The sequence below is a fragment of the Trachypithecus francoisi genome, unplaced genomic scaffold (genome assembly GCF_009764315.1).
Source record: "Trachypithecus francoisi isolate TF-2019V2 unplaced genomic scaffold, Tfra_2.0 Lachesis_group12, whole genome shotgun sequence".
Taxonomy (NCBI): domain Eukaryota; kingdom Metazoa; phylum Chordata; class Mammalia; order Primates; family Cercopithecidae; genus Trachypithecus; species Trachypithecus francoisi.
The window spans coordinates 9,530,080-9,557,806 of record NW_022681457.1 but is presented as its reverse complement, the minus strand read 5'-3'; the positions used below and the strand labels follow the sequence as shown (position 1 = coordinate 9,557,806).

Below are 27,727 nucleotides of genomic sequence, written 5' to 3'. Positions count from 1 at the left end.
TAAGCACATGGACAAGTATACATATGTAGATATAAACACAAATACATTCAAATGCAACTTACATAATCATTTATAGATATATCTATGTAATGCTTTAGATATTTAATGTGTAGTTATATATTAATATTTGACATGAGAAAAATTGGCATGCAATTTAGAAATAAAGTGAAATTTCCATTTTCTTGTGAGTTATGTATATTTTATTAGTAAATTAGAGGTGATCAATTGAAAATAATTGGAATTAAGAAATTCTGTAGTAAGTTGGTATAAAATAAAATAAATGGGCCAGGTGCGGCGGCTCACGCCTGTAATCCCAGCACCGTGGGAGGTCGAGACGGGCGAATCACAAGGTCAGGAGATGGAGACCATCCTGGCTAACACGGTGAAACCCCGTCTCTATTAAAAATACAAAAAATTAGCCGGGTGAGGTGGCGGCGCCTGTAGTCCCAGCTACTCGGGAGGCTGAGGCAGGAGAATGGCGTGAACCCGGGAGGCAGAGCTTGCAGTGAGCAGAGATTGCGTCACTGCACTCCAGCCTGGGTGACAGAGCGAGACTCCGTCTCAAAAAAACAAACAAACAAACAAACAAAAATAAATAAATAAATAAATAAAATAAATGTACTCAAACCAATTACTGTATCATGTATACCTAGCTTTTATTTATAAGGAATCAAAGGCCTCATTTACAGATTATTAAAGTGATTGAATAATTGTTTACATTGAAATAAATATATAAAATTCTTATAATAAAATTTCAAGACACTTCTTAAGCTCATCAATAAGCCTCAATTTTAAAAGTTTAGGATAGGAAAACAATGTAAATAAGAAACTATTTTCTAAAGCAAATATATAAATGAAATCAAGTCCCAAATTAAAATGATAAGTTTATATATTCATGTATTGCTTTAAATGTTTCGGAAGAACAGAGAGGAACAGTAGACAAGTGTGCACGGAAAAGGCAGGGTAGAAATGAATGACACACAACCCGTGCTCTGACTAATTCCCTAACTCATCCAGGGAGCAGGTGCACGGCCCCTCCTTACTCTCAGGAGTTCCCGGAGCACAGAGGCCTCCAGGTGAACACAGGACGGACCGTGTGAGCAGCACCCACAGCTGGGGTGCTTCTCTCTAAAGAAGCAGATCTTTGGTGGACTCCAGCCTCATCAGAGTCAGATCCCACTGAGGCCTGAGCAGCCTCCTTTCCTGTCCTCAGAGGACCCAGGGACCCCGCAGGTGTGAGTGAGGGGTCATCCACAGGAGCTCTTGGTAATGAGAAATAAGAGCTGCCAAGGGAGCGTCCGTCTGTCCTCTCTCCAACTTGCCTGCCTCTCTTCCTTCTCCATCAGCCCCAGCATCTTCCCCGTGTCCAAGTCGGGCTGGACCCCAACTCCTCCTGACCCAGCCTGTGCTCCTTCCTCTACTCATCACCCATCCTGCAGGACAGGGTCGGGGCCCGGGAGTCATGCATAGCTGTGCTGGGTGTTGCTTTTAGTAGAAAACCTCAACCACTTTGTGTGATACATGAGACAGGGGAGATTCTAAACCAGTGGGGTTTTTACAAATCTTTGCTTTCTCCTAATATTGTGGCTTCATCTCACGAATCTCAGACCCCAGCACTGATGGATACAATTACACGTACCTGCAGCTGCCTCTCCTGGCTTTCTAACCCTTGCAACACATAGTTATTGGTAGGAGCCGACCAGACCCAAGGGAGGGTTGGAGACTGGGGCAGGTCTAGGATGAGCCACAACCCAGATGCCCCAGGAGGTCAGAAATTAAAGGGCTCTGGGGGTCACTTCCAGGCAGCTCCTTCTTATTCGGATGGGAAAACCCAGGGTGGGAGGGGAAAAGGCTTTCTCAGAAGTTCTGAGGTAGGATGTGGGACTTCGGAGGCGGGGACGCAGACACCACCGCAGCTTGAGAACTAGCTAATACAGGGCGGGGGGAGGAGGGTGGAAGTCGCTGTTCTTAAGACACGCCCACCAGCGTGGCCATCTCAGTTTACCATTGCCATGGCAACGCCCGGAAGTTACCGCCCTTTTCCAAGGCAAAGACCCACTGACCGGAAGTTACCACCCTCCTCTAGGAATTTCTGCATACGTGCCCTTTAATTTGCCTATAATTAAAAGCAGGTACAAGAGTGACTGCAGCTGTGTTTCTGAGCGGCTGTTCTGGGCACACTGCCTGCGGGGCAGCCCTGCTACCTGAGGAGCAGTACCTCTGCTGCTGCTGCTGTGCATGGCCGCTTGACGAGACGTTGGCGTAACCCTCAAGGGGTTAGGTAACACTAGCTCACCCTTAAATTTTATTTTGTTTTATTTGCCCATTTATTGCTTATTTTTTGTTTTGAGACGGAGTTTCGTTTTATTTCCCAGGCTGAAGTACAATGGCGCTATCTTGGCTCACTGGAATCTCCGCCTCCGGGGTTCAAGGGATTCTTCTGCCTCAGCTCCTAAGTAGCTGGGATTACAGGCATCTGCCAGCACGCCCTACTAATTTTTGCAGTTTTTAGTATAGAGGGGGTTTTACCGTGTTGGGAGGGCTGGTCTCGGACTCTTGATCTCAAGTGATTCACCCACCTCAGCCTCCTACAGTGCTGGGATGACAGGTGTGAGCCACCCCGCCTAAATTCTTTCTTAGGCAAAGCCAAGAACTCTCCTGGGCTATGTCCCAATCTGGGAGCTCACCTTCCCCACATCATCTAGTGACCAAGGAAAGGATGATGAAGACAGCGAATGAGAGGCAGAGAGACTTTCAGCTGAGGCAGGGACAATTAGCAGAGAGGCGAGATGGCTGGACAGCAGAGATGGTGACAGTCAGCGATCCGCGGAGGGGTGGCAATGGGTGAGAGACACGGAGAGGTGGCACTGGGCAAGACAGCGAGAGGTTGCTGAGACAGGTGGAGAGACAGCGAGGACAGGGCAGTCTGTGATCAGGGCTCCAAGAGCGGTCACACTGAGGCCGGAACGATAAACAGCTGCTAATGCTGCAGAGCCGTCATACTAACCAGAAGTTTTACTCTTGGCGCTTTCATCTTTCCCTGGCTGGTGGTGGAGCTCAGCGACGGACAAGCAGGTGAGACCCCCGCTCCAACCGGCAGGCCCCTGGGTTACCAGTCCCTGCTCTGGACCCCTGGGTGACAGCTGAACCCACCCAAGCTGGGGGATCCTGCAAAGACTTTCACCTGGGCCCCATGTAGAAATGTTATTTAGGCTCTTGGGGATGGGGAAGTGTCCCCTTTGCCTCCCCCATAAAATCTGGTGAGCTATATGGGTAATGCGTGCCTTAGACACCAGAATGCAATGCATCCATGTAAGGAACCTGCGTGTGTAGCACCTGAATCTAAAAAAATAGAGTAACATTAAAACAACAACAACATCCAAAAGCCGGGTGAGGTGGCTCACGCCTGTAATCCTAGAAAAGATATTTAATTTGATGGAAAATTTTATAATTCTCTAAAATGTAGATATTGTCTAAATAAATTAGATTTATCAAAGCAAGAACTGTCTTTATTTTGAAAAATATTGTATTTATTTACTCAAACAATGAAGAAGTTAGTGGATTACAATGTGATTTAACTAGTACTAAAATTTGGGAACTATTGGAATGCTGGTAAAGTACAGATTAGTTAAAAGAAATAGGTACTTTAGAAAATCAAGGTAATTTCTGAAAGAATTTATAATAATCAATAAGTTTGGTTCCAGAGTTATAAAGAATGGGGAGAAAAGTGGGAGAGCAAGAAAAGAACACTAATTTATGCACACAAACAGGTTCAGACTTCTTAGGAAGAAAATGTTTTGTCACAACAAATAGCATAAATTTAGCAAATTTGTATTACAGACCAATAAATAAATCCAAAAAAGAAGAGGGGAGTGGTCTCTGGAATCAGAGAAGAATCTTACAGATGAATTTATATTGTACTAAATAAATGTAGAAAGGGAATAATAAAAGAAAGAGATTCACAAGAAAATATCTGTGAATTTTAGATCAGCTGGGATTATAGATTCCATGTGCCCTTAAAAAACAAGAATTCATGAAAAAGAAAAGACCTTCTCCTTTTCTTTATCAAAGTGATCTTGATTAGATTAGAGAATAAATGAGGCATATTTTACTTCCTGGGAGAGTAACAGGAAAATTCCCATCCCACAGCTCTTACGACTTAGATCTTAGCAGTCAGAACAGAACAAGCTTTCACTGCTGATGAACCGAGTGCAATGACAACTCTGAGAAGCTTTAGCTCTACATCACAATGGATTGGGAGCAGGTACAAAGCCTGTGGGCTATCAAAGCACTTTGACCTCTGGTAACAGTCAGAGTCATATTTAGACTTAAAATACTTATATTCTCTAATTATTTCTACTCCCTAATCCTTAAAAGTGTAGCCACTTTATATCAAAAAGATATTTTTATTTCTCTGGATGGAAGAGAGAGTTTCCATTCTTCACGCTTAATCCAGAAATTTTCTTTTTTTTTTTTTTTTTTTTGAGACGGAGCCTCGCTCTGTCGCCCAGGCTGGAGTGCAGTGGCCGGATCTCAGCTCACTGCAAGCTCCGCCTCCCGGGTTTACGCCATTCTCCTGCCTCAGCCTCCCGAGTCGCTGGGACTACAGGCGCCCACCACCTCGCCCGGCTAGTTTTTTGTATTTTTTAGTAGAGACGGGGTTTCACCGTGTTAGCCAGGATGGTCTCGATCTCCTGACCTCGTGATCCGCCCGTCTCGGCCTCCCAAAGTGCTGGGATTACAGGCTTGAGCCACCGCGCCCGGCCCAGAAATTTTCTATAGACGTAAAATCATCCGTGGAATAAAGTGCATACTGCTCCCCAGGACCTATCAAAAAAGTGATGAAGGTTTATGGTTTTGTACTCATCACAGAAAGTTTTCAGAAACTCACTGGCATCACCAACCAAAGCACAACATGCTGCCACCACAGATATTTCTAAATGTCCGAAGTAGCAGCTTCCGTTAGACAACAGGAGTGTAAGCAGGAGCCAAGAGTGAAACATGCTCTTCACCCTCTTACAAAGACTGTGAGGTCTGGTGTATTCGTCCAGAGAGACTTTTCAAATGCAGCTATGACAGAGAGGGTAGACGAGATGTCAGGCATCCCTGGGGTGAGAGTTTGGGTGATTCTGTCTCAGAGAAAATATCCCTGCTTCTTGTTTTTTTTTTGTTTTGTTTTGTTTTTTGTTTGTTGTTGTTGTTCAGTTTTTACTCCGAGGGATAAAACGAATTATATGTCCACATCATATTTTTATGATAAACATTTCATTCCTCTAAGAATGAGCATCTGAACCTAAAAAATTAGGTCCACTTACCAAATGCCATTGTTTTGCTGCAGAAGTAGCTGCTGCCATCATCACAGCTGTGCGTCTGTGCAAAAGGGGCACCTTATCCCAGAGATAAAGTTTTGGGACACCATGAGGTCATCTCCTTGCTGACAGGTAATTACCATTTTATCTGTAGGTACAGTGACAGCGTTCACATGGGGATTTGAGATGATCTCAGAAAAACACTTGTGAAATGTTTAAATTACTGTAAGTTACTAATAGCTATTAGTCATGATTAATTGGAGTTAGTTTGGCAGAATATGAAAATAAAATGTTAGTTGTAATTTTTCTTTTTCTTTTCTTTTTTTTTTTTGAGACGGATTCTCACTCTGTCGCCCAGGCTGGAGTACAGTGGAGTGATCTCAGCTCACTGCAACCTCCACCTCCTGGATTCAAGTGATTCTTCTGCCTCAGCCTCTTGAGTAGCTGGGACTACAGGCGCGTGCCACCATGCCCGACTTTTTTTTTTTGTATTTATAGTAGAGATGGGGTTTCACCACATTGGCTAGGCTGGTCTCAAACTCTTGACCTTGTGATCCGCCTGCCTCGGCCTCCCAAAGTGCTGGGATTAGAGGCATGAGCCACTGCCCCCAGCCATGTAATTACTTTTTTTAAGGACACTGAAAATAGGCCTCCAATTTCTTCTGGCTTCTAAGATTTCTACTGAGAAGTCTGCTTCTCAGCTGATGGAGCTCCCCTTGTAGGTGACCTCTCCTTTTTTTCTAGCTGCCTTTAAGGTCTTTTTCATTTGCATTTACATTGATAAATCTGATGACTATGTACCTTGGGGATGGTCATCTTATATATAATATCTGGCTGGATGTCTCTATGTTTCTTGGATTTGTGTGTCAAACTCTCTAGCGAGTTTAGGAAAATATTCATGGACTATATCCTCAAATATATTTTCCAAGTTGCTTATTCTCTCTCCTCTTTCAGGAATGCTGACAAGTCATATATTTGATCTCTTTAGATAATATATTTCTCAGAGATTTTGTTCATTTTTAAAAATATTTTTTCTTAAATTTGACTGATTTGATTCAAACAAGTCTTCAAGCTTTGACATTCTTTTCCTCAGCTTGGTCTATTCTGCTGTTAACGCTTCTCCACGTATTATGAAATTCATGTCGTGAATTTTTCAACTCAAGTAGTTCCGTTTGGGTCTTTCTTAAAATGTAATCGTTCATGTCATTAATCATGTTACTGGATTGCTTGGGTTCCTTGGATTGAGTTTCAACTTTGTTCTTGATTTGAATGATCTTCCTTGCGATCCACATTCCAAATTCTACGTTTGTCATTTGAGACAATTCATACTGATTAAGGACAATTTCTGGGGAGTTCGTGGGCTGGTTTGGAGATACTTGGAGTTATTTCCCTGATTTTTTTCTCATTTTGGAGGGTTGCTATTCCTTTCATTGCAAGGGTATAAATCGAGTATAGTCTGTTGGCTTTATTTCTGGAAGTTTTCAGACAACTAAGGCATTGATGAATTCTTGTTCTTGGTTTCTTCTAGGCGGGTAGAATTGAGTAGTGATTTTGGGTGTTGTCGTTTGGCTGCGATCCAGTAGATGGCGCCTGAGAGCAACAGGCAACAGGCTCGCACTCCACTACGTGGTGCCTTTGCTTGACCTTGATACTTTTGAAAAGGTCAGAGCCATTTTTTTGTTTTTGTTTTCTGAGACAGGGTCTCACTTTGTCCCCCAGGCTGGAGTGCAGTGGCACGATCTTGGATCACTGCAGCCTCAACCTTCCCAGGCTCAGGTGGGTGATCCTCCCACCTCAGCCCCTGAAGTAGCTGGGACTATAGGCGTGTGCCACCACACTCCACTAATTTTTGTATTTTCAGTAGAGAGGACGTCTCACCATGTTGCCCAGGCTGGTCTCGAACTCCTGGGCTTAAGCGGTCCTCCTGCCTCAGCCTCCCCAAGTGCTGGGATTACAGGTGTGAACCACCGTGCCCTGATGTTTCTTCATGTATAGCAGGACGAGCCACGGACAAAACCCCTCAGACACCGAGATAGTGAAGGGAGTGGCTTTAATCAGCTGGGAGCCTCCGCAGGCTAGCGTCTTAAAATCACGACTCTAAGGGAGTCTGTGTGAGAGGGTCGTGATCTGATGGACCAAGCCAGGGGGTACGTGACAGGGGCTGCGAGCAGAGCACCGGTGGTCAGAGTGAAACAGAACAGAACGGGAGGTTTCACAATGTCCTTCCAGACAATGTCTGGAATCTACAGATAACAACAGTTGCTAGGTCAGGAGTCGAATTTTAACCACCAGGCTTAGGTCAGGCAGGCCCAGGCCTGGTTTCGGGTCTGGTTCCTAGGCGCCGGGCTACCTGCCTTTAGTTTAGTTTTTAGTCAGATACATCCCTTGTCCTCCTCTGGTTCTGCAGATCTCACTGTCACTTACACTCTATGTCTCTGGCCCCAGAAGCCCTTGTTCCCCTCATTCCACCCTCACACTTGGGGCTTGCCTGGGAGTGAGATCCACAGCAACCTGTCTGATGCCTCAAAGAACGGTTGGGGTTAAGACGGGTCTTCCTCACCTAAGAACAGGAGCCCCAGGGAGTCCCTGGGTTCTGACCACACCTGAAGGGTGTTCCGACTTCCTCACCTGAGAACAGGAACCTCAGTGAGAACAGGAGCCCCAGGGAGTTCCTGGGTTCAACCACACCTGAAGGGTGTTCCGACTTCCTCACCTGAGAACAGGAACCTCAGTGAGAACAGGAGCCTCAGGGAGTCCCTGGGGTTCTGACCACACCTGAAGGGTGTTCCGACTTCCTCACCTGAGAACAGGAACCTCAGTGAGAACAGGAGCCCCAGGGAGTCCCTGGGTTCTGACCACACCTGAAGGGTGTTCCGACTTCCTCACCTGAGAACAGGAACCTCAGTGAGAACAGGAGCCTCAGGGGGTCCCTGGGGTTCTGACCACACCTGAAGGGTGTTCCGACTTCCTCACCTGAGAACAGGAGCCCCAGGGAGTCCCTGGGTTCTGACCACACCTGAAGGGTGTTCTGACTTCCTCACCTGAGAACAGGAACCTCAGTGAGAACAGGAGCCTCAGGGAGTCCCTGGGGTTCTGACCACACCTGAAGGGTGTTCCGACTTCCTCACCTGAGAACAGGAGCCCCAGGGAGTTCCTGGGTTCAACCACACCTGAAGGGTGTTCCGACTTCCTCACCTGAGAACAGGAACCTCAGTGAGAACAGGAGCCCCAGGGAGTTCCTGGGTTCAACCACACCTGAAGGGTGTTCCAACTTCCTCACCTGAGAACAGGAGCCTCAGGGAGTCGCTGGGTTCGACCACACCTGAAGGGTGTTCCTGTTATTGCCATAGCGTCTGAACACCCACCTGTGGCTGAGGGTCATGGAGCCCACAGGGAACAGGGCTTGGGACTGTCCACTAGGGTGTTGCTGAGAGTCTAGGGTGCAGGAGAGACTGAGTTCTCCTTCCTCAGTCAGAATCAATCTGTCCCATTGCAGCTGTGAGCCACACTGGAGGGTCCTCTCTTAAAGTCACAACAGGCTCAGGGGGGCTGAGAAGGTAGATTTGCTGTAGAATCCTAGGAGAGAACGCGGCAGTGTGATCTCTGAGGCTCAAGCCTCCCACCTTATCCCTTAGGGCTGGGCTGTGAGGGAGAGACCCCTGAGAGCAGACCCCTTTCCTGAGGACTGGGACCCCAAGGTGTCCTCCCACCTGTCACCACCAGCTCCAGGGGGTCATTGAGCTCTGACAAGTCACTGGGGCTGAAATAGTGACAGTAATGTCATCCTACATGTTCATTTGTTATGGATGTGATAGGAGAACTCAGCCTGTCTCCAGGCTGTACTGGGCTCTGTCTGTCCCAGGGCACTGGGCTTCCCTCTCTTTTTTTTTTTTTTTTTTATGTTTTGTAGACGGAGTCTTGCTCTATCACCAGGCTGGAGTGCAGTGGCACAATCTCGGCTCAGTGAAACTTCTGCCTCCCAGGTTCAAGCGATTCTCCTGCCTCAGCCTCCCAAGTAGTTGGGACTACAAGCGCCCACCACCACGCCCAGCTAATTTAATTTTTGTATTTTTAGTAGAGACAGGGTTTCATCATGTTGGCCAGGCTGGTCTCGATCTCTTGACTTCATGATCCGCCCACCTTGGCCTCTCAAAAGTGCTGGGATTACAGGCGTGAGCCACCGCACCCGGCCCTGGGCTTCCCTCTTTATCCAGTCGGTACTCCTGGGCCTCCAGGTTCCCCTGACACCAGACACACAGGCCTCTCCCAGGTGATCACAGAGCCTGTCTCAGCCCATGGGGAGGGTTTGGGGAAGGAATGGTTCCTGAAATGGAACCAGAGACTGGATCCCAAGATCTCTTTCACTCCTGGTTCTCCAGCTTAGTCCAAAACCCCTCTCTATTTTATCACCCTCAGCCCAGAACGACTGTGCCCCCCAACCCCGACAGCCCAGGGGCTGGAGTAAGAGGGAGGCTCGTGCAGAACCTGGTAGCCCCTTCTCCCTCCATCACTGACTGAGGCAGAGAAGCACGAACATCGTGATGCCTGCTCTGGGGGCTCCAGCTGTGGGAGAGGAGACCACAGGGCCCTCCAAGACAGAGAGATACACGGATGTGGTGGCTCAGAGCCTGCTGCTGCCCGTCCAGGTCCCCACAGCTGTGGACCCACAGGAAGGGAAACTGCTTTTCCCTGGGTCTGGCTCTGGTTTTCCCTAGGTGGGGAGGGGGGTGGCTCGGGAGGACCCCAGACCCTCCGGACACATGAGCCTCTGCTCCCCTCCCCTGCCCCAGGTCACCGTCACTGCTGCAGGTGGGACAGGACAGGCTCCTATGATGGGGTCCTGGGAGGCTTCCCTGGGAGGTCTCCTCTCCCAGGAGGTCCCAGCTGGGAGTCAGAGCTGAAAGGAATGTTCCCACCCGGAGGCCTCTCGCCTTTACACTTGGAGAAACTGAGGCCCAGGCAGGGGAGGGGCCTGTCCACGTCACCATCTCTAGAGGGGCCTCAAACTGATGACGGAACTCAGCCCTTCCTCCCTGGGACCCCGCCCACCTCCCACCCAAAGGCCCTTGGCCTTACTCACCACTGTGGAGGCCTGACCCCATGGGGTTGAGGGGTTAGTCCTCAGGGCCTGTTGGGGCAGGACGGGGAGGTGAGGGCTGGGACTGCCCTGCTCCCCACGTCAGCCTGGCTGCTCCTTCCCCAGGCTGGGCCCCAACTTCTCCCTCTGCCTCGACCCCTGCCCGCACCAGCCCAGCCTGAGCCCCTGGGAGCCTGTGGCCCCTCCTCTGGCTCTGGAGGGAAGCCGGTGCTTGAGTCCTTGAGGGGAATGGGATCCTCTGGGAGACTCAGGACTGCCCTGCGGAAGGCCACCCTCTCTCCGAGCCCAGAGGCCTCAATGACTCACCAAGTGTGGAGGAGGAGCCTGTGGGTTGGGGGCTGGGATCCCTGAAGGTCCTGGGAATGAGCACAGAAAGGGACTGGGGAATTGGAGCTATCCTGCAGTCACCACCTCCACTCAAAGCTCTCCCCTCCATCTGCCCGTGGCCTCTCCAAGACCTTCCCTCTTCCCACCTAGCACCTTCTGGACTCCAGGTGAAGGAGAAGAGGGAGAACCCCTGTTGGCCTCTTCTCCTCTGAGGGGCGAATTCCTCTGTGGCTGAGCCTCCCTCAGAGCCCCCTTCACTCCATCTCTGCCCAGAGCACTCCTGGGGGCAGGGCCTCAGCTGAACCTTCGAACTTAGAGAGGACAGGGTCAGGACCTTTCACCCAAGACCAACCCAAGACCACCAGCTCCGACTGGGGTGTGACAGCAGGTCAGGGGAGGTGTAGTCATGTGAGAATCTTGAAGCTGCCCATGAAGGGAGTGTTTATACCACAGTCATCAACAAATTCCACAAATAAATGCTTTTTAAAAAACGTTTTTGTCGTTGTTCAGGAAGCCAGTCTATGGGTATAACAGCAGGCTTTTCCATCGGACACCTCTCTTTTGATTCCTAGTGACTGTATTTCTAGAGAAACTACAGATGAAGAGTGACAGGTGGTAGGGCATCACTTTAAACTTAAATTTTGCAAATGCAAATCTGATTTTTGCACGTGGATTTAATTATCAAAAGCAATTCCATGTTATGAGCTGAAGAGATAGTCCCAGTAATACACATCAGAAAATGCACTAGCTAGAAATAAAGAAAGATGTATTACCTGAAAGTGGAGCAGAGTATGAGGTCACAGAGGGGCGGACCCAAACTCACCATAGGGGCAAAGCCTTACATCATAGGGAAGAAAAAGGAAGGGAGGGGCAGTCAAGGAGAGTCAACAATGAGGAGGAGAGCACCACAGTTTAATGGAGGAAGCATCTTCTACAGACACCCAGACATCTTCCTGCGCCTGACCCATGCTTCTTCCCCTTGATATTCTCAGCAGACACTTCCCCAACTGCTGCCCCAGTCTTGCAGAACCTCCTGGGATCATCAGCTCTGTTCCTGAGGCTCCACCACTCTGAAGGGTGCATTGTCTTCTCTGCTGTTCACCTCCTGGCTGCACCTTGTGGGGCTTCTCTGACTCTGCTGAGCCTCAAATAACAGAATCCCAAGGAACACCAGGACCAAGCCAGCCACGCCCATGCGGATGAGATTCTCCACTGTGTAATCCTGGAGGTGTGGGACTAGGGAAGGTGGACAAAGAGGTCACAGAGGTCAGGGCAGATCACAATTACCTGGGACCCCTGGATGTCCACCCAGGGTACCCACCTCCCCTTGACAGGACCTGACCCTCTGTGCCCAGCCCCATGACTGGGAGCCTCTCCTCACTCACCAGTCTTGGAATCTGACTTGTTTTGTGCTGGATTGAGGGTCTCAGTTGCTCCTAAAAATCAAAGAACAAGGATGTTGGTGAGAAGCTGAAGAGCCTGTCCCCTGGGCTCTGCTTTCTTGTATTCCTCCATCTCTCATGGCGTGGCTTTATGTAGATCCTTAGTGAACACATTCTCTGCTCTAGCAGGCCTCCCCTGGTATGTCATTGGGTTTTTCAACCTCTCTGTGCTCTGGGAATTCAGATCTTGTGCCTGAGTCACTTTGGAATAACGTTTACTGGAGCCCAAGAGCTCAGGACTCAGAAGAATGATCTCCCAACTAGAAAGAATTGAGCTCTTGTGTGCTGTCTTGGATGTGCAATCTTGTGCAACAAGAACACAAAAACTAATTCCCCCAGAGATAGAAATTTCCATTTTTCAGTGGATGAGGACCCAGTCTCTGTGGATGAGGAGTTGGTCCTCAGCCGCTCTTGAAAGTCAGGAGTACAAGGACTGAAGGCTGCGACGGCCCCTGCTGCGTGCTGCCTCAGCCAGCTCTCCTGTGGTTTCATCATTCGTTTACTGTCTTGTTAACTAATTCTTCATCTAGTTAGGAACACCAACAATGTGATATACTTAAATATGAAAATGTATTTTTTTTCTAAATGATAATGACTGAGTGGGACAGAAAAACATCATTTCTGCTTTTTTGAAGTATGAACCCAGATTGGAAGGTGAAAGCAAATATTTGAAAACATACCCAAACTTAAAGTAAAATAAAAAATAAAAACAAATTAATATAAAAAAGATGAAAAATATTAAGCATAGGAATGAATACTTGAATATATGTTTGTGTCTGTACAGGTACATAGTACATATATTCTTTTTTTTTTTGAGGCGGAGTCTCGCTCTGTCGCCCAGGCTGGAGTGCAGTGGCGCAATCTCGGCTCACTGCAAGCTCCGCCTCCCGGGTTCCCGCCATTCTCCTGCCTCAGCCTCCCAAGTAGCTGGGACTACAGGCGCCCGCCACCTCGCCCGGCTAGTTTTTTTTTTTTTTTGTATTTTTAGTAGAGACGGGGTTTCACCATGTTAGCCAGGATGGTCTCGATCTCCTGACCTCGTGATCCGCCCGTCTCGGCCTCCCAAAGTGCTGGGATTACAGGCTTGAGCCACCGTGCCCGGCCCATAGTACATATATTCTTATAAAATATATGTGATTAACATGGTTTGCATTTGTGTCCCTTTGAAATCTCATGTTAATTTTAATCCCCAATGTTGGAGGAGAGGCCCAGTGGGAGGTAACTGGTTCGTGGGAGCCGACTTTCCCCTTGCTGCTCTCGTGATAGTGAGTTGTCATGAGATCTTGTTATTTAAAAATGGGCAACACCTCCCTGTTCTCTCTCTTCCTCCTATTCCAGCCATAGAAGACGTTCCTGCTTTCCCTCCACCTTCCGCCATGATTGTAAGTTTCCTGAGGCCTCCCCAGCCATGCTTCCTGTGGAACCCTGAGTCAGTTAAACCTCTTCCTTTATAAATTACCCAGTCTCAAGTAGGTTTCTGTTTGTTCGTTTGTTTGTTTTTGAGACGGAGTCTTTCTCTGTCCCCCAGGCTGGAGAGTAGTGGTGTGATCTCAGCTCACTGCAGCCTCTGCCTCCCAGGTTCCAGAGATTCTCCTGCCTCAGCCTCCTGGGTAGTTGGGATTACAGGCACACGCCACCATGACCAGCTAATTTTTGTATTTTTAGTAGAGACAGGGTTTCGCCACGTTGGCCAGGCTGGTCTTTAACTCCTGACCTCAGGTGATCCGCCTGCCTTGGCCTCCAAAAGTGCTGGGATTACAGGCATGAGCCATCGTGCCCAGCCTCAGGTAGTTCTTTTTTTTTTTTTTGAGGCAGAGTCTCACTCTGTTGTCCAGGCTGGAGTGCAGTGGCGCGATCTCAGCTCACTGCAAGCTCCGCTTCCCAGGTTCACGCCATTCTGCTGCCTCAGCCTCCCAAGTAGCTGGGACTACAGGCACCTGCCACCTCGCCCGGCTAATTTTTTTGGTATGTTTAGTAGAGACGGGGTTTCACCATGTTAGCCAGGATGGTCTCGATCTCCTGACCTCATGATCCACCCGCCTCGGCCTCCTAAAGTGCTGGGATGACAGGCGTGAGCCACCGCGCCCGGCCCATCAGGTAGTTCTTTACAGCAGTGTGAGAACAGATGAATACAATGATTGTAGATACATGTGTATATGTAGCTTTAGATATTTGTTTTAAAAAATATATGTAACTACATACATATTCATAGTTGAGGTGAGAAAGAGAGGCTTACAATTTGGAAATATAAAAGTGAAATTTCCAATTTTTTATGGCTGATATAAACATCAGCCCCAGCGTCTTCCCCTTGTCCACATCAGGCCTGGAACCCCGGACCCCAAATCCTGCTCAGATAGGGGAGGACAGACCTAGCTCCTCCACCCATCATCGCTGCTCGCTCCTTCCTGCCTGGTCCTAGGACACCTCCCTCCCGCTGACCACCACAGAGGGAACACCTGCTCCATCCTTGGAGCCCCAGGAAGCCACGTGGACCATGCCCCTATCGTCCACGCTCCCCTCTGCTCCCTTTCCTGAATATTGGAGATAAGGTTGAGACGAGTCTAGAATATTATACTGGGTCAGAGTAACGGCGCTTTCATCTCCCATTGGGGTCAGGACTTAGAGGTTGGGACACCCAGACGTTGATTCTGAGATGGAGACATCAGGAGGGGGGCGTGTGGGGTCTCTGTCTTCCAACCTCAGTCTAATCTCATCTCCTCCGAGGCTCACCCCCACCTCCTTCCAGCCCTCTCCACTCTTTACCCTACTGTGACTTCAGGGGTGGGAGCCCAGAGTGGGAAGGCCCCATCTATTTCCACACTCCGCTGGGCTAGACCCTCCCCTGGGAGGGAGGTTCCTGTGTATTTCCACCCTCCCATGGGCTGGGCCCTCCCCTGTGGACCCTCCCCCTTCACTCTCCTGTTTCCTTAGTGTCCTGAGCTCTCTTGGGGGCAGGACCTAAGCTGAGAGAGGCTCAGGGCTCAGAGAGGCTGGTGCTGATGGAGGAAGAAGAGGAGTGGGCAAGTGAGACAGACGGACGGACATGCCCTTGGAAGATCTCCTTTTTCATTTCCAAGAACCTCTTCGAGCTCAGAGAGGACAGGGTCAGGGCCCTCACCTGAAACCATGAGCTCCAGGGGCTCACTGGAGTGAGACAGCAGGTAGGGGTTGGAGCTGCGTGAGCCGTAGCACCTGTAGGTCCCCGCGTGGGCCGAGGTCACAGGACTCATGGGGAATTCAGCCTGGTACTGCTGAGCTCTGTAAGTGGATCTCAGACGCAGTGGGGGATGGGCTGCCCCCTCCTTGGTCAGAAGGAAAGTGAACATCGGACCCCATGACTGACACAGCAAGGTCACCTTCTCTCCTGAGGCCACCGTGGGGCCCAGCTGCACTGAGAGGGAGGGTTTGTCAGGGATCTGTCCTAGAGGCAAGAAGGATGAGTGAAGGTTGCCCCACCTTGTTCTGAGCTGAGCCACCCCCAGGCCTCTCTCTGGGACCCTCAGTCTGAGTCTCCCCTCCCCGCCCATCCCCTGTCTCTTTCCTTCCTTTGGGAACCCCCCGCCCCCATCCCAGCCATCACCACCTGGGCTCCCCCGGCAGGACCTGTGCAGAGCCTGGGTCCCTGACTGAACCCGCTGGGCTCCTCACCTGCGATCAGGATGTCCAGGGGGTCGCTGGGGGCCGACCACTCGGAGGAGACATTGTGTGCACCGTAGCATCTGTACTGGCCCCCGTGGGAGCCCCTCACAGGGTTCAGGGTGAAGCTGGCCTGGGAGAGCCCAGCCTGGGACTGCTGTCCAGGGCGCTGGGGAGGTCATCACCCCCCTCCTTGTACAGAGCGTATCTGATGTAGCCGACATCAGAGCCACACTGGAGGGTCAAGTTCTCTCCGGGGGCCAGGACAGGGCCCTGCAGGTTCAGGAGGGAGGGCTTCCTAGACACGCCTGGAGGAAAAGACGAGTCGGGACTCGGAGGGGCTGGTTCCTCCTGCGCCCCTTCCTTCTGGAGCCTTCCTCACTAGGGTTTCCAGTGTCCTTGTTTTTTTTTATCCTGTATTTGTGTCCCCAGGGCCCCTGTCTTCCCCTCATCTTTTCTTCTTCGTGGGCTAGCCGGAGGGTAAAGCTCCCAACAGCTCACCTGGTGCCCTGACTTTGTGTAAGGAAAAGCTACGGCTTCTTTTTTTTTGAGACGGAGTCTCGCGCTGTCGTCCAGGCTGGAGTGCAGTGGCCGGATCTCAGCTCACTGCAAGCTCCGCCTCCCAGGTTCCCACCATTCTCCTGCCTCAGCCTCCCGAGTAGCTGGGACTACAGGCGTCCACCAACTCGCCCGGCTGTTTTTTGTATTTTTTAGTAGAGATGGGGTTTCACCATTTTAGCCAGGATGGTCTCGATCTCCTGACCTCGTGATCCGCCCGTCTCGGCCTCCCAAAGTGCTGGGATTACAGGCTTGAGCCACTGTGCCCAGCCACGAGCTACGGCTTCTTACCTGACACCAGTAGCTGCAGGGGGTCACTGGGTTCCGACCACACGTACGGGGTGTTGTTTTCAAAGCCGTAGCATCTGAACGTACCCCTGTTGCTGAAGGTCAGGGGGCCCACGGGGAACAGGGCCTGGAACTTTCCATGGTTGTGTTGGTGTGAGTCCAGGGTCCAGGAGAGCCTGTGGTCTCCTTCCTCGATCAGAGTGAACCTGCCCAGTCCCAGCCGTGAGGCACACCGGAGGGTCACGTTCACTCCTGAGGTCACCACAGGGCTCGGCAGGGCGGACAGGCTGGGTTTGCTGTAGGCTTTCAGGAGAGCAAAGGACAGCTGTGTTTACGTGGGGCTCACACCTCCCACTTTATCCCACAAGGCTGGGCTGTGAGAGGGGCATCCCCTTGGGAGCTGAGAGCTGACCCCCTTCCCGAGGGCAGAGCCTGGGGCTGGGACCCCTGAGTGTCCTCTCACCTGTCACCACCAGCTCCAGGGGGTCGCTGGGCTCTGACCAGCCTGCAGGGCTCTGATAGTAACAGTGATATCGCCCTGTGTGTTCCCACATCATGGATGGGATGGAGAATTTGACCTTGTTTTCAGACTCCAGGGTTTTTAACATGTGCCTCGACATTGAGTTTCCCTCTTTATCCAGACGGTACAGCTGGGCCTCCAGGGTGCCCTGACACCAGATGGTCACGGGCTTTCTCCAGATGATCACGGGACCTGGCTCAGCCCACAGGACGGGTTTGAGTAGGTTCTCTGGAAGGAAATCACAGGTTCGGTCCGAAGATGTCCCCCACCCTCAGATTCCAGCTCTCAGCCCCAGGACCCCCCCGTCATCCCCATCAGTCAGCCCAGAACTGCTGTCTCCACCCCCAGCTGCCCGGGGGTGGTCCCTTGTCCCCAGAGAGGAGGAGGGATCTAGGACAGCCAGGGACAGACTCACCTGCCTGCAGGCAGGTCCTGGGGCCCAGGCTCAGCCCTGGAAGAGAGTTCCCTGTGAGAGATTTGCCCCCAAAGCCTGAGCAGGTCTTCTTCTTTTCCTTGAGCCCCTGGGAGGTCGATTGCCCAGGGCCTGGCTATGGACTGGGGTCTCTCTCCTAGACTAGGGTCTCTCCTCCCCCTCTTAAGATCTCACCAAAGCAGAGCAGGGTTGTGAGAATGGGGGTCATGGCATCTCCTCCTCCTGGCCCTGGCTGGGCAGGCAGATGTGAGCACGGTGCCCGTAGACAGACAGACACAAGGTGTGCAGGCACACGGAGGCTGGGTCCTCCCCATCACGAGGTCATCCCATCAGCAGCCCCACAGAAAGAGGAACTGCCCCTCCCCAGGAGCCTGGCTCTCATTTCCCAGGGCTTGTCGTGGGGGTGCACACCAGACACAAATGGGGACTCACAAGGGGGTCATTAAGAAGGACGTTTTTGCCTGGGTGTCGTGGCTCACACCTGTAATCCCAGCACTTTGGGAGGCCAAGGTGGGTGGATCACTTGAGGTCAGGAGTTCCAGACCAGCCTGGCCAACATGGCACAACCCCGTCTCTACTAAAAATACAAAAATGAGCCAGGCGTGGTGGCACAAGCCTGTAATCCTAGCTATTTGGGAGGCTGAGGCAGGAGAACCACTTGAACTCAGGAGGCGGAGGTTGCAGTGAGCCAAGATCACGCCCCTGCACTCCAGCCTGGGCAACAAGAACAAAACTCCACCTCAAAAAAAAAAAAAAAAAAGGACATTTCCACCTCTATGTGGCACAGCAAAGGAAGTCCAGGTTCCTCACAGACAGGGAAGAACCAGGGATCCAGGTGAAGGTGGGACGCTGTGGTTCCCCCTCTTCCATGTTTGTAGATGGGCACTGCCATATCTCTGCTTCCTGGTGGGAGCCCATGAGGGGCAGAAAGAGGAACTGCCCCTCCCCAGGAGCCCAGCTCTCATTTCCCCAGGGCTTGTCCTGGGGGTGCACACCAGGCTCTCTGGAGATATTACAGACAGAAATGAGCTCTCCCCTCACTTTGGCTGCGTCTATCTATTCTGTCCTTTTCTCACCAAGGGCCAGGATGTAGCAAACAGAGCCGGGGTCTTCCTGATTCAGTCCCTTCCAGGTGAGAGGGACTAACGGCTCCTCCTTCCCTCTCGGAGCCTCCCCACGGAGGAGGCTCCATCTCCCCTGTGTGTGTGTGAAAAACAGGCTGTGTGTGGTATTGCCACACCTGAACATCTGTCCCACGCGTGAGTGGGAGGTCACATTGGACTCCGCCTTGCCAGCCACCACCTTGGGCAGATGCTAAGTTTGGAAGAGTTGATGCTCCTGGACAGTAGGAGCTGCACCCATCCCCTCGGGACAGGCCTGATTTCTGAGTCATCTCTGGGAGAAGTGTTCTTTGTAAGATCATGTGCATGGGGGAGATGGACAGCATGCGGTATATTTGAGAAGATAGCCGACTAGAAATTACATAGGCAGATGTTGCTGTGGTGTTGTGGGTAGAATTAACACACTTAAAAATCAATTCTATGGCCGGGCACGGTGGCTCACGCCTGTAATCCCAGCACTTTGGGAGGCCCAGGCGAGTGAATCACCTGAGGTCAGGAATTCAAGACCAGCCTGGCCAACATGATGAAACCCCATCTCTACACTAAAAATAACAAAAATTAGCCTCATTTTTGAATCCCCTTAAACACTACCAGCCTATAAATGTCTGCTCTTTGGATTATTCTTTGAATTCAGTATTAATATTTTTCCCATTCCCTTGTTAATAGTAAGCTAAATAAAAACTTGTGTCCATTTTATCCTTCTAGAAGAATAATTTTTCTTTTTACCTTTTTGGAAAAAAAAAAAAACTTTACCAAAATATATTTAAGATTAAGAATAGGCCGGGCGCGGTGGCTCAAGCCTGTAATCCCAGCACTTTGGGAGGCCGAGACGGGCGGATCACGAGATCAGGAGATCGAGACCATCCTGGCTAACACGGTGAAAAAACATACAAAAAACTAGCCGGGCGAGGTGGCGGGTGCCTGTAGTCCCAGCTACTTGGGAGGCTGAGGCAGGAGAATGGCGTGAACCCAAGAGGCGGAGTTTGCAGTGAGCTGAGATCCGGCCACTGCACTCCAGCCTGGGCGACAGAGTGAGACTCTGTCTCAATCAATCAATCAATCAATCAATCAATCAATGTACCAAATAAATAAATGAATGAATGAATGAATGAATGTACCAAACATGTGAAGTGTTGGTTCCAGGCAAACCTGCTTAAGACTCAATGTTTAAGGTTGTTATTAGGTGGGGACCATATAGGCATAAGGGTCAGTCACAGGGAAACCAGGGAAAAGCTGGTGTTCACCAGCTTTTTTTTTTTTAACTAGCTCATCAACAGTGAGCTACACTGTTTGCAGAAACAGCCTAGTCAAGACACAGCAGAATTCAGTGCTGCAGTCACACACCCCAGCTTATCTCTTAGGAACATAGGGAACATTCCAGGAGCCATGTTTAGGAACTAGATGCCAGCTCAGGACCACCTTTACAAGCAAACCCTCCCAACGTTACACCCTTGCAGCTGTGAGATTAACTCCTTCTTGCACAACCTGCACCAGAAAAAAATAACAGTCCTCTTGAATGCAGCAGCACGCTGTTCACCCAGAACATGCCTCCAGCTCCTCCAGATTCTTCCGGCCCTATCTGTTTTTTGCTGCAGATTCTCCAAGGTTCTGCAAACTGTAAGTAGTAAATCCATACCCATCTTGAGTTTTCATGAGGGAAGCCATCTGGGGCCTTCTCTGGCTGTACTGAGCCTGAATGAGCATCCCCCAGAGACCACCAGGATCAAGGCAGCACGGTCATTGGGATGAGATTCTCCATGGCAGAGTCTAGAGGGGGATGGTCAGTAGACAGAATGGAACATTTGCTGAGGGCTTAGACAGGCCACACTCACCTTGGAAGCCCTGGATGGGTGTTTACACATCTATACTCCGGAAAGGGGAGTTCCAGTTATTCCTCACTGTGGGTCTATTCTTGGTGGAGGATGGTTGAGAGGATCAGGGACTCTGTATGAGTCTGTTCTCACTCTGCTGTGAAGAACTATCCAAGACTGGGTAATTTATAAGAAAAGAGGTTTAACTGACTCACAGTTCTACATGTCTGGGGAGACCTCATGAAACTGACAATCGTGGTGGAAGGCACCTCTTCACAGGGCGGCAGGAGAGAGAATGAGAGTGGAGCGAAGGGGGAAGCCCCTTATAAAACCATCAGATCTCGGGAGAACTCACTCACTATCACGAGAACAGTACAGGGAAAACTGCCCCATGATTCAGTAATCTCCATCTGGCCCCACCCTTGACAGGTGGGGATTATTACAATTCAAGGTGGGATTTGGGTGGGGACACAGAGCCAAACCATATCAGACTCCTATGAATAAGAATGAGGCGGGGCATGAGTAGCCAGGCCACCATTGTATCCCCCCACCAGGGCGTGTAACCCACCATTGTATCCCCCCCACCAGGGCGTGTAACCCACCATTGTATCCCCCCACCAGGGCGTGTAACCCACCATTGTATCCCCCGCACCAGGGCGTGTAACCCGCCGTTGTGTCCCCCCCACCAGGGCGTGTAACCCGCCGCTGTATGCCCCCCACCAGGGCGTGTAACCCACCGTTGTATCCCCCCCACCAGGGCGTGTAACCCACCGTTGTATGCCCCCACCAGGGCGTGTAACCCACCGTTGTATCCCCCCCACCAGGGCGTGTAACCCACCGTTGTATGCCCCCCACCAGGGCGTGTAACCCACCGTTGTATCCCCCCACCAGGGCGTGTAACCCACCGTTGTATCCCCCCACCAGGGCGTGTAACCCGCCGTTGTATCCCCCCCCCAGGCGTGTAACCCCCGTTGTATCCCCCCCACCAGGGCGTGTAACCCACCGTTGTATCCCCCCCACCAGGGCGTGTAACCCACCGTTGTATCCCCCCCACCAGGGCGTGTAACCCACCGTTGTATCCCCCTAACCCGCCACTGTATCCCCCGCACCAGGCGTGTAACCCACCGTTGTATCCCCCCCACCAGGGCGTGTAACCCACCGTTGTATCCCCCCCACCAGGCGTGTAACCCACCGTTGTATCCCCCCCCCAGGGCGTGTAACCCACCGTTGTATCCCCCCCACCAGGGCGTGTAACCCACCGTTGTATCCCCCCCCCAGGGCGTGTAACCCCCGTTGTATCCCCCCCCCAGGGCGTGTAACCCACCGTTGTATCCCCCTAACCCGCCACTGTATCCCCCCCACCAGGGCGTGTAACCCGCCGTTGTGTCCCCCCCACCAGGGCGTGTAACCCCCGTTGTGTCCCCCCCACCAGGGGTGTAACCCGCCGTTGTATCCCCCCACCAGGGCGTGTAACCCGCCGTTGTATCCCCCCCCAGGCGTGTAACCCGCCGTGTATCCCCCCACCAGGGCGTGTAACCCGCCGTTGTATCCCCCCCACCAGGGCGTGTAACCCGCCGTTGTATCCCCCCACCAGGGCGTGTAACCCCCGTTGTATCCCCCCCACCAGGGCGTGTAACCCACCGTTGTATCCCCCTAACCCGCCACTGTATCCCCCCCCCAGGCGTGTAACCCGCCGTTGTGTCCCCCCCACCGGGCGTGTAACCCGCCGTTGTGTCCCCCCCCCAGGGCGTGTAACCTGCCGTTGTTCCCCCCACCAGGGCGTGTAACCCACCATTGTGTCCCTGTCCCCGCCCAGGGTGTGTAACTCACCATCAGTCCCCCACCAGCGTGTGTAACCCACCATTTCCTGGCTCCTTCACACTCTCCTCCCTTCTCATGGGGAATTGTATGAGATCCTTGCTGACCTCAACTCCCAGCTCAGGCTTAGAACCCTATGGTCCCCTCCTCAAATGTTTCAGGTTCCTGGGCCTTGTTGAAGTCACAGACCACTTCTCAGCTGCAGAGATATTGCGGGTTTGGTTTTTACAACAACTCAGGGACAGAGGACAACAATCTCCAGCCTCTGGGATGCTTAACTCTGCTCTTCGCTGGTCTCAGATTAGTCTCAAAATTAGCTAAACCCAAGCCTCACCCTTTGACCTCTAGTAATGCATCGCTGTCAATACGGAATCCATAGATCTGCACGTAGGACTCCTGGTGTCCCAGGGCCAGAATGTGAATCAGCCAAAGGCTGTGACTGCCTTTCCTTTTCTTTCTTTTTTTTTTTTTGTTGACACAAAGTCTCGCTCTATCGCCCAGGCTGGAGTGCAGTGGCGTGCTCTTGGCTCACTGCAACCTCTGCCTCCCAAGTTCAAGCAATTCTCCTGCCTCAGCCTGCTGAGTAGCTGGGATTACAGGCACGTGCCACCACGTCCAGCTAATTTTTTGTATTTTTAGTAGAGACAGGGCTTCACTGTGTTAGCCAGGATGGTCTCGATCTCCTGACCTGGTGATCTGCCCATCGCAGCCTCCCAAACTGCTAGGATTACAGGCATGAGCCACTGCGCCCAGCTTCCTTTTCTTTTTTTGTAGCTCACTCAGCTCTCCGCATTCTCTGGTTCAACTTAATAGTACTACTAATAATCCAAGTAATAATCTCACTATCTATTCTTCTGTCCATTTATCTGTTTTGTTTTACAATTAATGAGAGACTAGTCATAGATTCCAAGTAACTTTCTCAGGAATAAGAAACAGTATAGTGAACAAAACCTTGCAATGTTCATTCATTTATGGTAGAAATGGAGAAAGTCAGATGAATTAAGCAAAATACAAAAGAGGTTAACTATTATTTAAAAACAACACACAGAGGGATAAATGGACAAAATTTAAGCTACCTAGAGGTCTTGGAATGTGTGTTGTCCTTATTAAAAAAAATACCAGTGCCAGCCTGGCAACATGGTGAAACCCCGTCTCTACTAAAAATACAAAAATTAGCTGGGCATGGTGGCCTGCACCTATAATCCCAGCTACTCAGGAGGCTGAGGCAGGAGAATCACTTGAATCAAGGAGGGAGAGATTGCAGTGAGCCAAGATCTTGCCACTGCACTCCATTCTGGGTGACAGAGGGAGACTGTGTTAAAAAAAAAAAAAAAAAAAAAGCAGTGAGTATTAGGGGCAAAGATCACTTAACCCAGTTTGTCATAAAAAGAAAAATGTTGTGAGGATGTGACAGATTAGGTAAAAACTGAACAAAGAGCAAGAGGAGGATCCAGAAAGGTAACATTACCCAATATAGGAGCAGATGATTGGGGTATTTTGATACCAAAAAATGCGGAAATGTTCCTAGTATGTCTAAAATGTATTTGAGAATGAGGAAATGAAAAAAGTGGTATAGAGCTGTATTTCCAGGTGTGCAAACAGACGTATGGACATCGACGTGTGCAATACATTGTTCACTGAAAATCAATACATAAATAAAGTGAGAAATAAAAACACTTATCTGCAATACAGCCATGAGTCTCAGAGGACAGCATGTGGAGAAATGTACATACATGGGGTATCTCTGAGAGGAAACAGAATGAAGAGATACTTGACTGCCTCTGGAGATGGAAGAAGATGGGAACAAGGATCACCTCTATGCACGTTGGTAAATATATTTGTGTGTGTGTGTGTTCTAGATGAAGTCTGACTCTTGTTTCCCAGGCTGGCATGCAGTGGCACGATCTCAGCTCACTGCAAACTCCACCTCCGCCTCCCAGGTTCAAGTACTTCTCCTGCCTCAGCCTCCTGGGTAGGTGGGATTACAGGCGCATGCCACCATGTCTGGCTAATTTTTTTCTTTTTGAGATGGAGTCTCGCTCTGTCACCCAGGCTGGAGTACAGTGGCGTGATCTCGGCTCACCGCAACCTTCACCTCTCGGGTTCCCGCCATTCTCCTGCCTCAGCCTCCCGAGCAGCTGGGACTACAGGCACCTGCCACCACGCCCGGCTAATTTCTTTGCATTTTTAGTAGAGACAGGGTTTCACCGTGTTAGCCAGGATGGTCTCAATCTCCTGACCTCATGATCTGCCTGCCTCGGCCTTCCAAAGTGCTGGGATTACAGGTGTGAGTGAGCCCACGCCTGGCCTGTTTTTTTTTTTTTTTTTTTTTTTTTAGGAGAGATGGGGTTTCACCATGTTGGCCAGGCTGGTCTTGAACTCGTGACCTCAGGTGATCCGCCCACCTCAGCCTCCCAAAGTGCTGGGATTACAGGCATGAGCACCGCGCCCGGACCCAACTTTTTTTTTAATCAAGTGAGTGAGAAGAGGATTCATCTTTTCGGCAAGCCTCAGAAGTCCAGGTGATGATTCTGGTTAGAAAGACCTGTCCGTGGTCGGGCGCGGTGCCTCACACCTGTAATCCCAGCACTTCGGGAGGCCGAGGCAGGTGGATCACGAGATCAGAAGTTCAAGACCAGCTTGGCCAAGATGGTGAAACCCTGTCTCTACTAAAAATATGAAAAGTAGTTGGACATGGTGGTGGGTGCCTGTCGTCCCAGCTACTCGGGAGGCTGAGGCAGGAGAATTGCTTGAACTCGGGAGGCAGAGCTTGCGGTGAGCCGAGATCGTGCCATGCACTCCAGCCTGGGTGACAGAATGAGACTCCCGTCTCAAAAAAAAAAAAAAAGAAAAAAAAAAAGAGCTGTCTGGAGTTAAATTCAGACCAGCAGGCTGGGCCCGGTGGCTCAGGCCTGTAATCCCAGCACTTTGGGAGGCCGAGGCGGCGGATCACGAGGTCAGGAGATCGAGACCATCCTGGCTAACACGGTGAAGCCCCATCTTTACTAAAAATACAAAAAATTAGCCAGGCATGGTGGCGGGCGCCTGTAGTCCCAGCTACTCAGAACTCGGGAGGCTGAGGCAGGAGAATGGGTGAACTCGGGAGGTGGAGCTTGCAGTGAGCCGGGATCGCACCACTGCACTGTCTAGCCTGGGTGACCAGCGAGACTCCGTCTCAAAAAAAAAAAAAAAAAAAAATCCAGACCAGTAGTGATTTTCCCTAAAACGAGAATCCTGACATAGGAGCTTCCACACTCACCACAACTGGAGTCAACGTTACACACAGACCCCAAGGTGTCCAAGTACTTTCTATGAGTGTTGCTGCTAAAAAAAATACAACACAACAATCATCATCATAATACAAACTCCAGGCCTCTTGGATTCTAAAAATGGGACTTGTGTATCTCTTTTTTCTCCAAATTTAGCCTGGCCTCTCTTTCTCGAGTCGGCTACAGCAAGTTCCTTGAGTTCCCGGTGTGGTTGAAATCATAAATATTCCTTTTCTTTCATTTCCCTTTTTCACATCCCCAAACCCACATGGTGGTTCATCTGGGGAGCCGTATTTCCTTGGGGAGGAAAGTGAGATTTTGAGGAAAGTAACGGTGGGTGTCATACCCAGGGGAGATTAACTTTCAGTTCCTGCAGTTGCCCCTACCAGGGCAACAATCTGGTGCTCATAGAAACCTGCTCAGAGAATCTCTTTCTTGCTTTTGTTCCTTCCTCAACACAACGGCCACAGTTACCAGTGGAGACAAAATACATCCGGAGTGGACTGGAGTGCAAGAAAAGGTACATCTGGCATTTCCTTGCCTAGGAAGTCGCTGGCACAGAAGTTCAGAAATGAGTGAGCTTTTGAAAACAAGAACGGGCCCGGCGCAATGGCTCACGCCTGGAATCCCAGCACTTTGCGAGGCCTAGGCAGGCCCATCATCTGAGGTCAGGAGTTTGAGACCAGCCTGGCCAACATAGGAAACCCCCATCTCTACTAAAAATAAAAAATAAAAATTAGCCGGGCTTATGGTACAGGGCTGTAATCCCAGCTACTCTGGAGGCTGAGACAGAGGTGGAGGCTGCAGTGAGCCGAGACTGTGCCTCTGCACTCCAGCCTGGATGACAGAGCACGACTCTGTCTCAACACACACACACACACACATACACACACACACACACACACACACACACACACACACAATGACATTCTGCCTTTGATAAATAGGAGAATCACATCCCAGATTTATTTAGAGTTTGCTAAAGGTATTCATCTCAAGAGCAGCTGAGCAAACTCAACTTTGAACTACCACTCTCCATGAGTTCCCCAACCTCCCTGTCCCTTAGAATAAAAGATTCCTCTTATTCTAGTCTTCAAACTGGGGTCTGATTCCATCGGTTTTGGGGATGTCTCTTTGCAATTCCAAAAAAAAAAAAAAAAATCGGCACCACGGGGAAGAGCAAGGAATACGGTCTGTTCTCTCTCCCCACTTCAGGTGGGCCTCTTAACCTTCACGTCTTTCCTTCCACAATGACCGCTCAAGAGGCACCAATGACCCCAATACTGCTTGAAAAATAAAACTGCTTCCTCTCTACCCCTTCAGGAAGCAACCTCTTCTGTAAAGATTTCATGGCCGGGCATGGTGGCTCACGCCTGTAACCCCAGCACTTTGGGAGGCCAAGGCAGATGGATCACCTGAGGTCAGGAGTTCAAGACCAGCCTGGCCAACATGGTGAAACACCTTCTCTACTAAAAATACAAAAATTAGCTGGGGGTGGCAGTGGTCACCTGTCATCCCAGCTATTCAGGAGACCAAGACAGGAGAATCGCTTGAACCTGGGAGGCAGAGGTTGCTGTGAGCCGAGATTGCACCATTGCCCTCTAGGCTGGGCAACAAGATTGAAATTCCCATCTCAAAAAAAAAAAAAAAAAAAAACCCAATGAAGGAGCCTCTTCAATAAATTATATTGCACAAACTGGATATTCTCATCAAAAGAATGAAGTTGGACCATTATCTAACACTGTTCAAAAAAATTAAATCAAAATGGATTAAGAATTTAAACAAAAGACCTGAAACCAGAAAAATCCTAGAGGAAAATACAGGGAAAACTTCCTTGACATAGGTCTCAGTGACAATATTTTTGATATGACACCAAAATCCCAGGCAAAAAAAAATGAAGTAAAAATAAATATGTGTGACTACATCAACCCGAAAGGCTTCTTCAAAGCAAATAATCAAGATAACGAAAAGGGAAGTATAAAATGGGGGAAAATATTTGCCAACCATATATCTGATTAAATATCCATATGTAAAGGACTGATACAACTCAATAGCAAAATGACAAATTACCAATTTTAAACGGGGAAAGAACGTGAA

At 50.2% G+C, this 27,727-nt stretch overlaps 1 protein-coding gene and 1 long non-coding RNA gene across 8 annotated transcripts; one reads left to right on the top strand and one right to left on the bottom strand.

The window, feature by feature from the left end:
• The first annotated feature begins 2,019 nt into the window (after positions 1–2,019).
• Positions 2,020–11,229, top strand: LOC117093700. Of its 7 annotated transcripts, none has more exons than XR_004441199.1 (5): positions 2,020–2,281; positions 2,376–2,456; positions 4,150–4,303; positions 5,339–5,441; positions 9,726–11,229. It is a non-coding gene; the product is annotated as an uncharacterized LOC117093700 (long non-coding RNA). The 7 variants fall into 7 exon arrangements; XR_004441204.1 differs by lacking the exons at positions 2,020–2,281; positions 2,376–2,456 and adding exons at positions 2,512–3,075; positions 6,838–6,971; XR_004441200.1 differs by lacking the exon at positions 2,376–2,456.
• Positions 11,230–11,625: 396 nt separating this feature from the next.
• On the bottom strand, positions 11,626–17,918 carry LOC117093670 (leukocyte immunoglobulin-like receptor subfamily A member 4). The gene is given in 9 exon segments (XM_033229119.1): positions 11,626–11,970; positions 12,120–12,170; positions 15,295–15,597; positions 15,825–15,989; positions 15,992–16,120; positions 16,662–16,961; positions 17,122–17,406; positions 17,594–17,629; positions 17,786–17,918. Coding segments are annotated over 9 exon segments (1,497 nt in total). The 5' UTR covers positions 17,820–17,918; the 3' UTR covers positions 11,626–11,776.
• Positions 17,919–27,727: the final 9,809 nt, after the last annotated feature.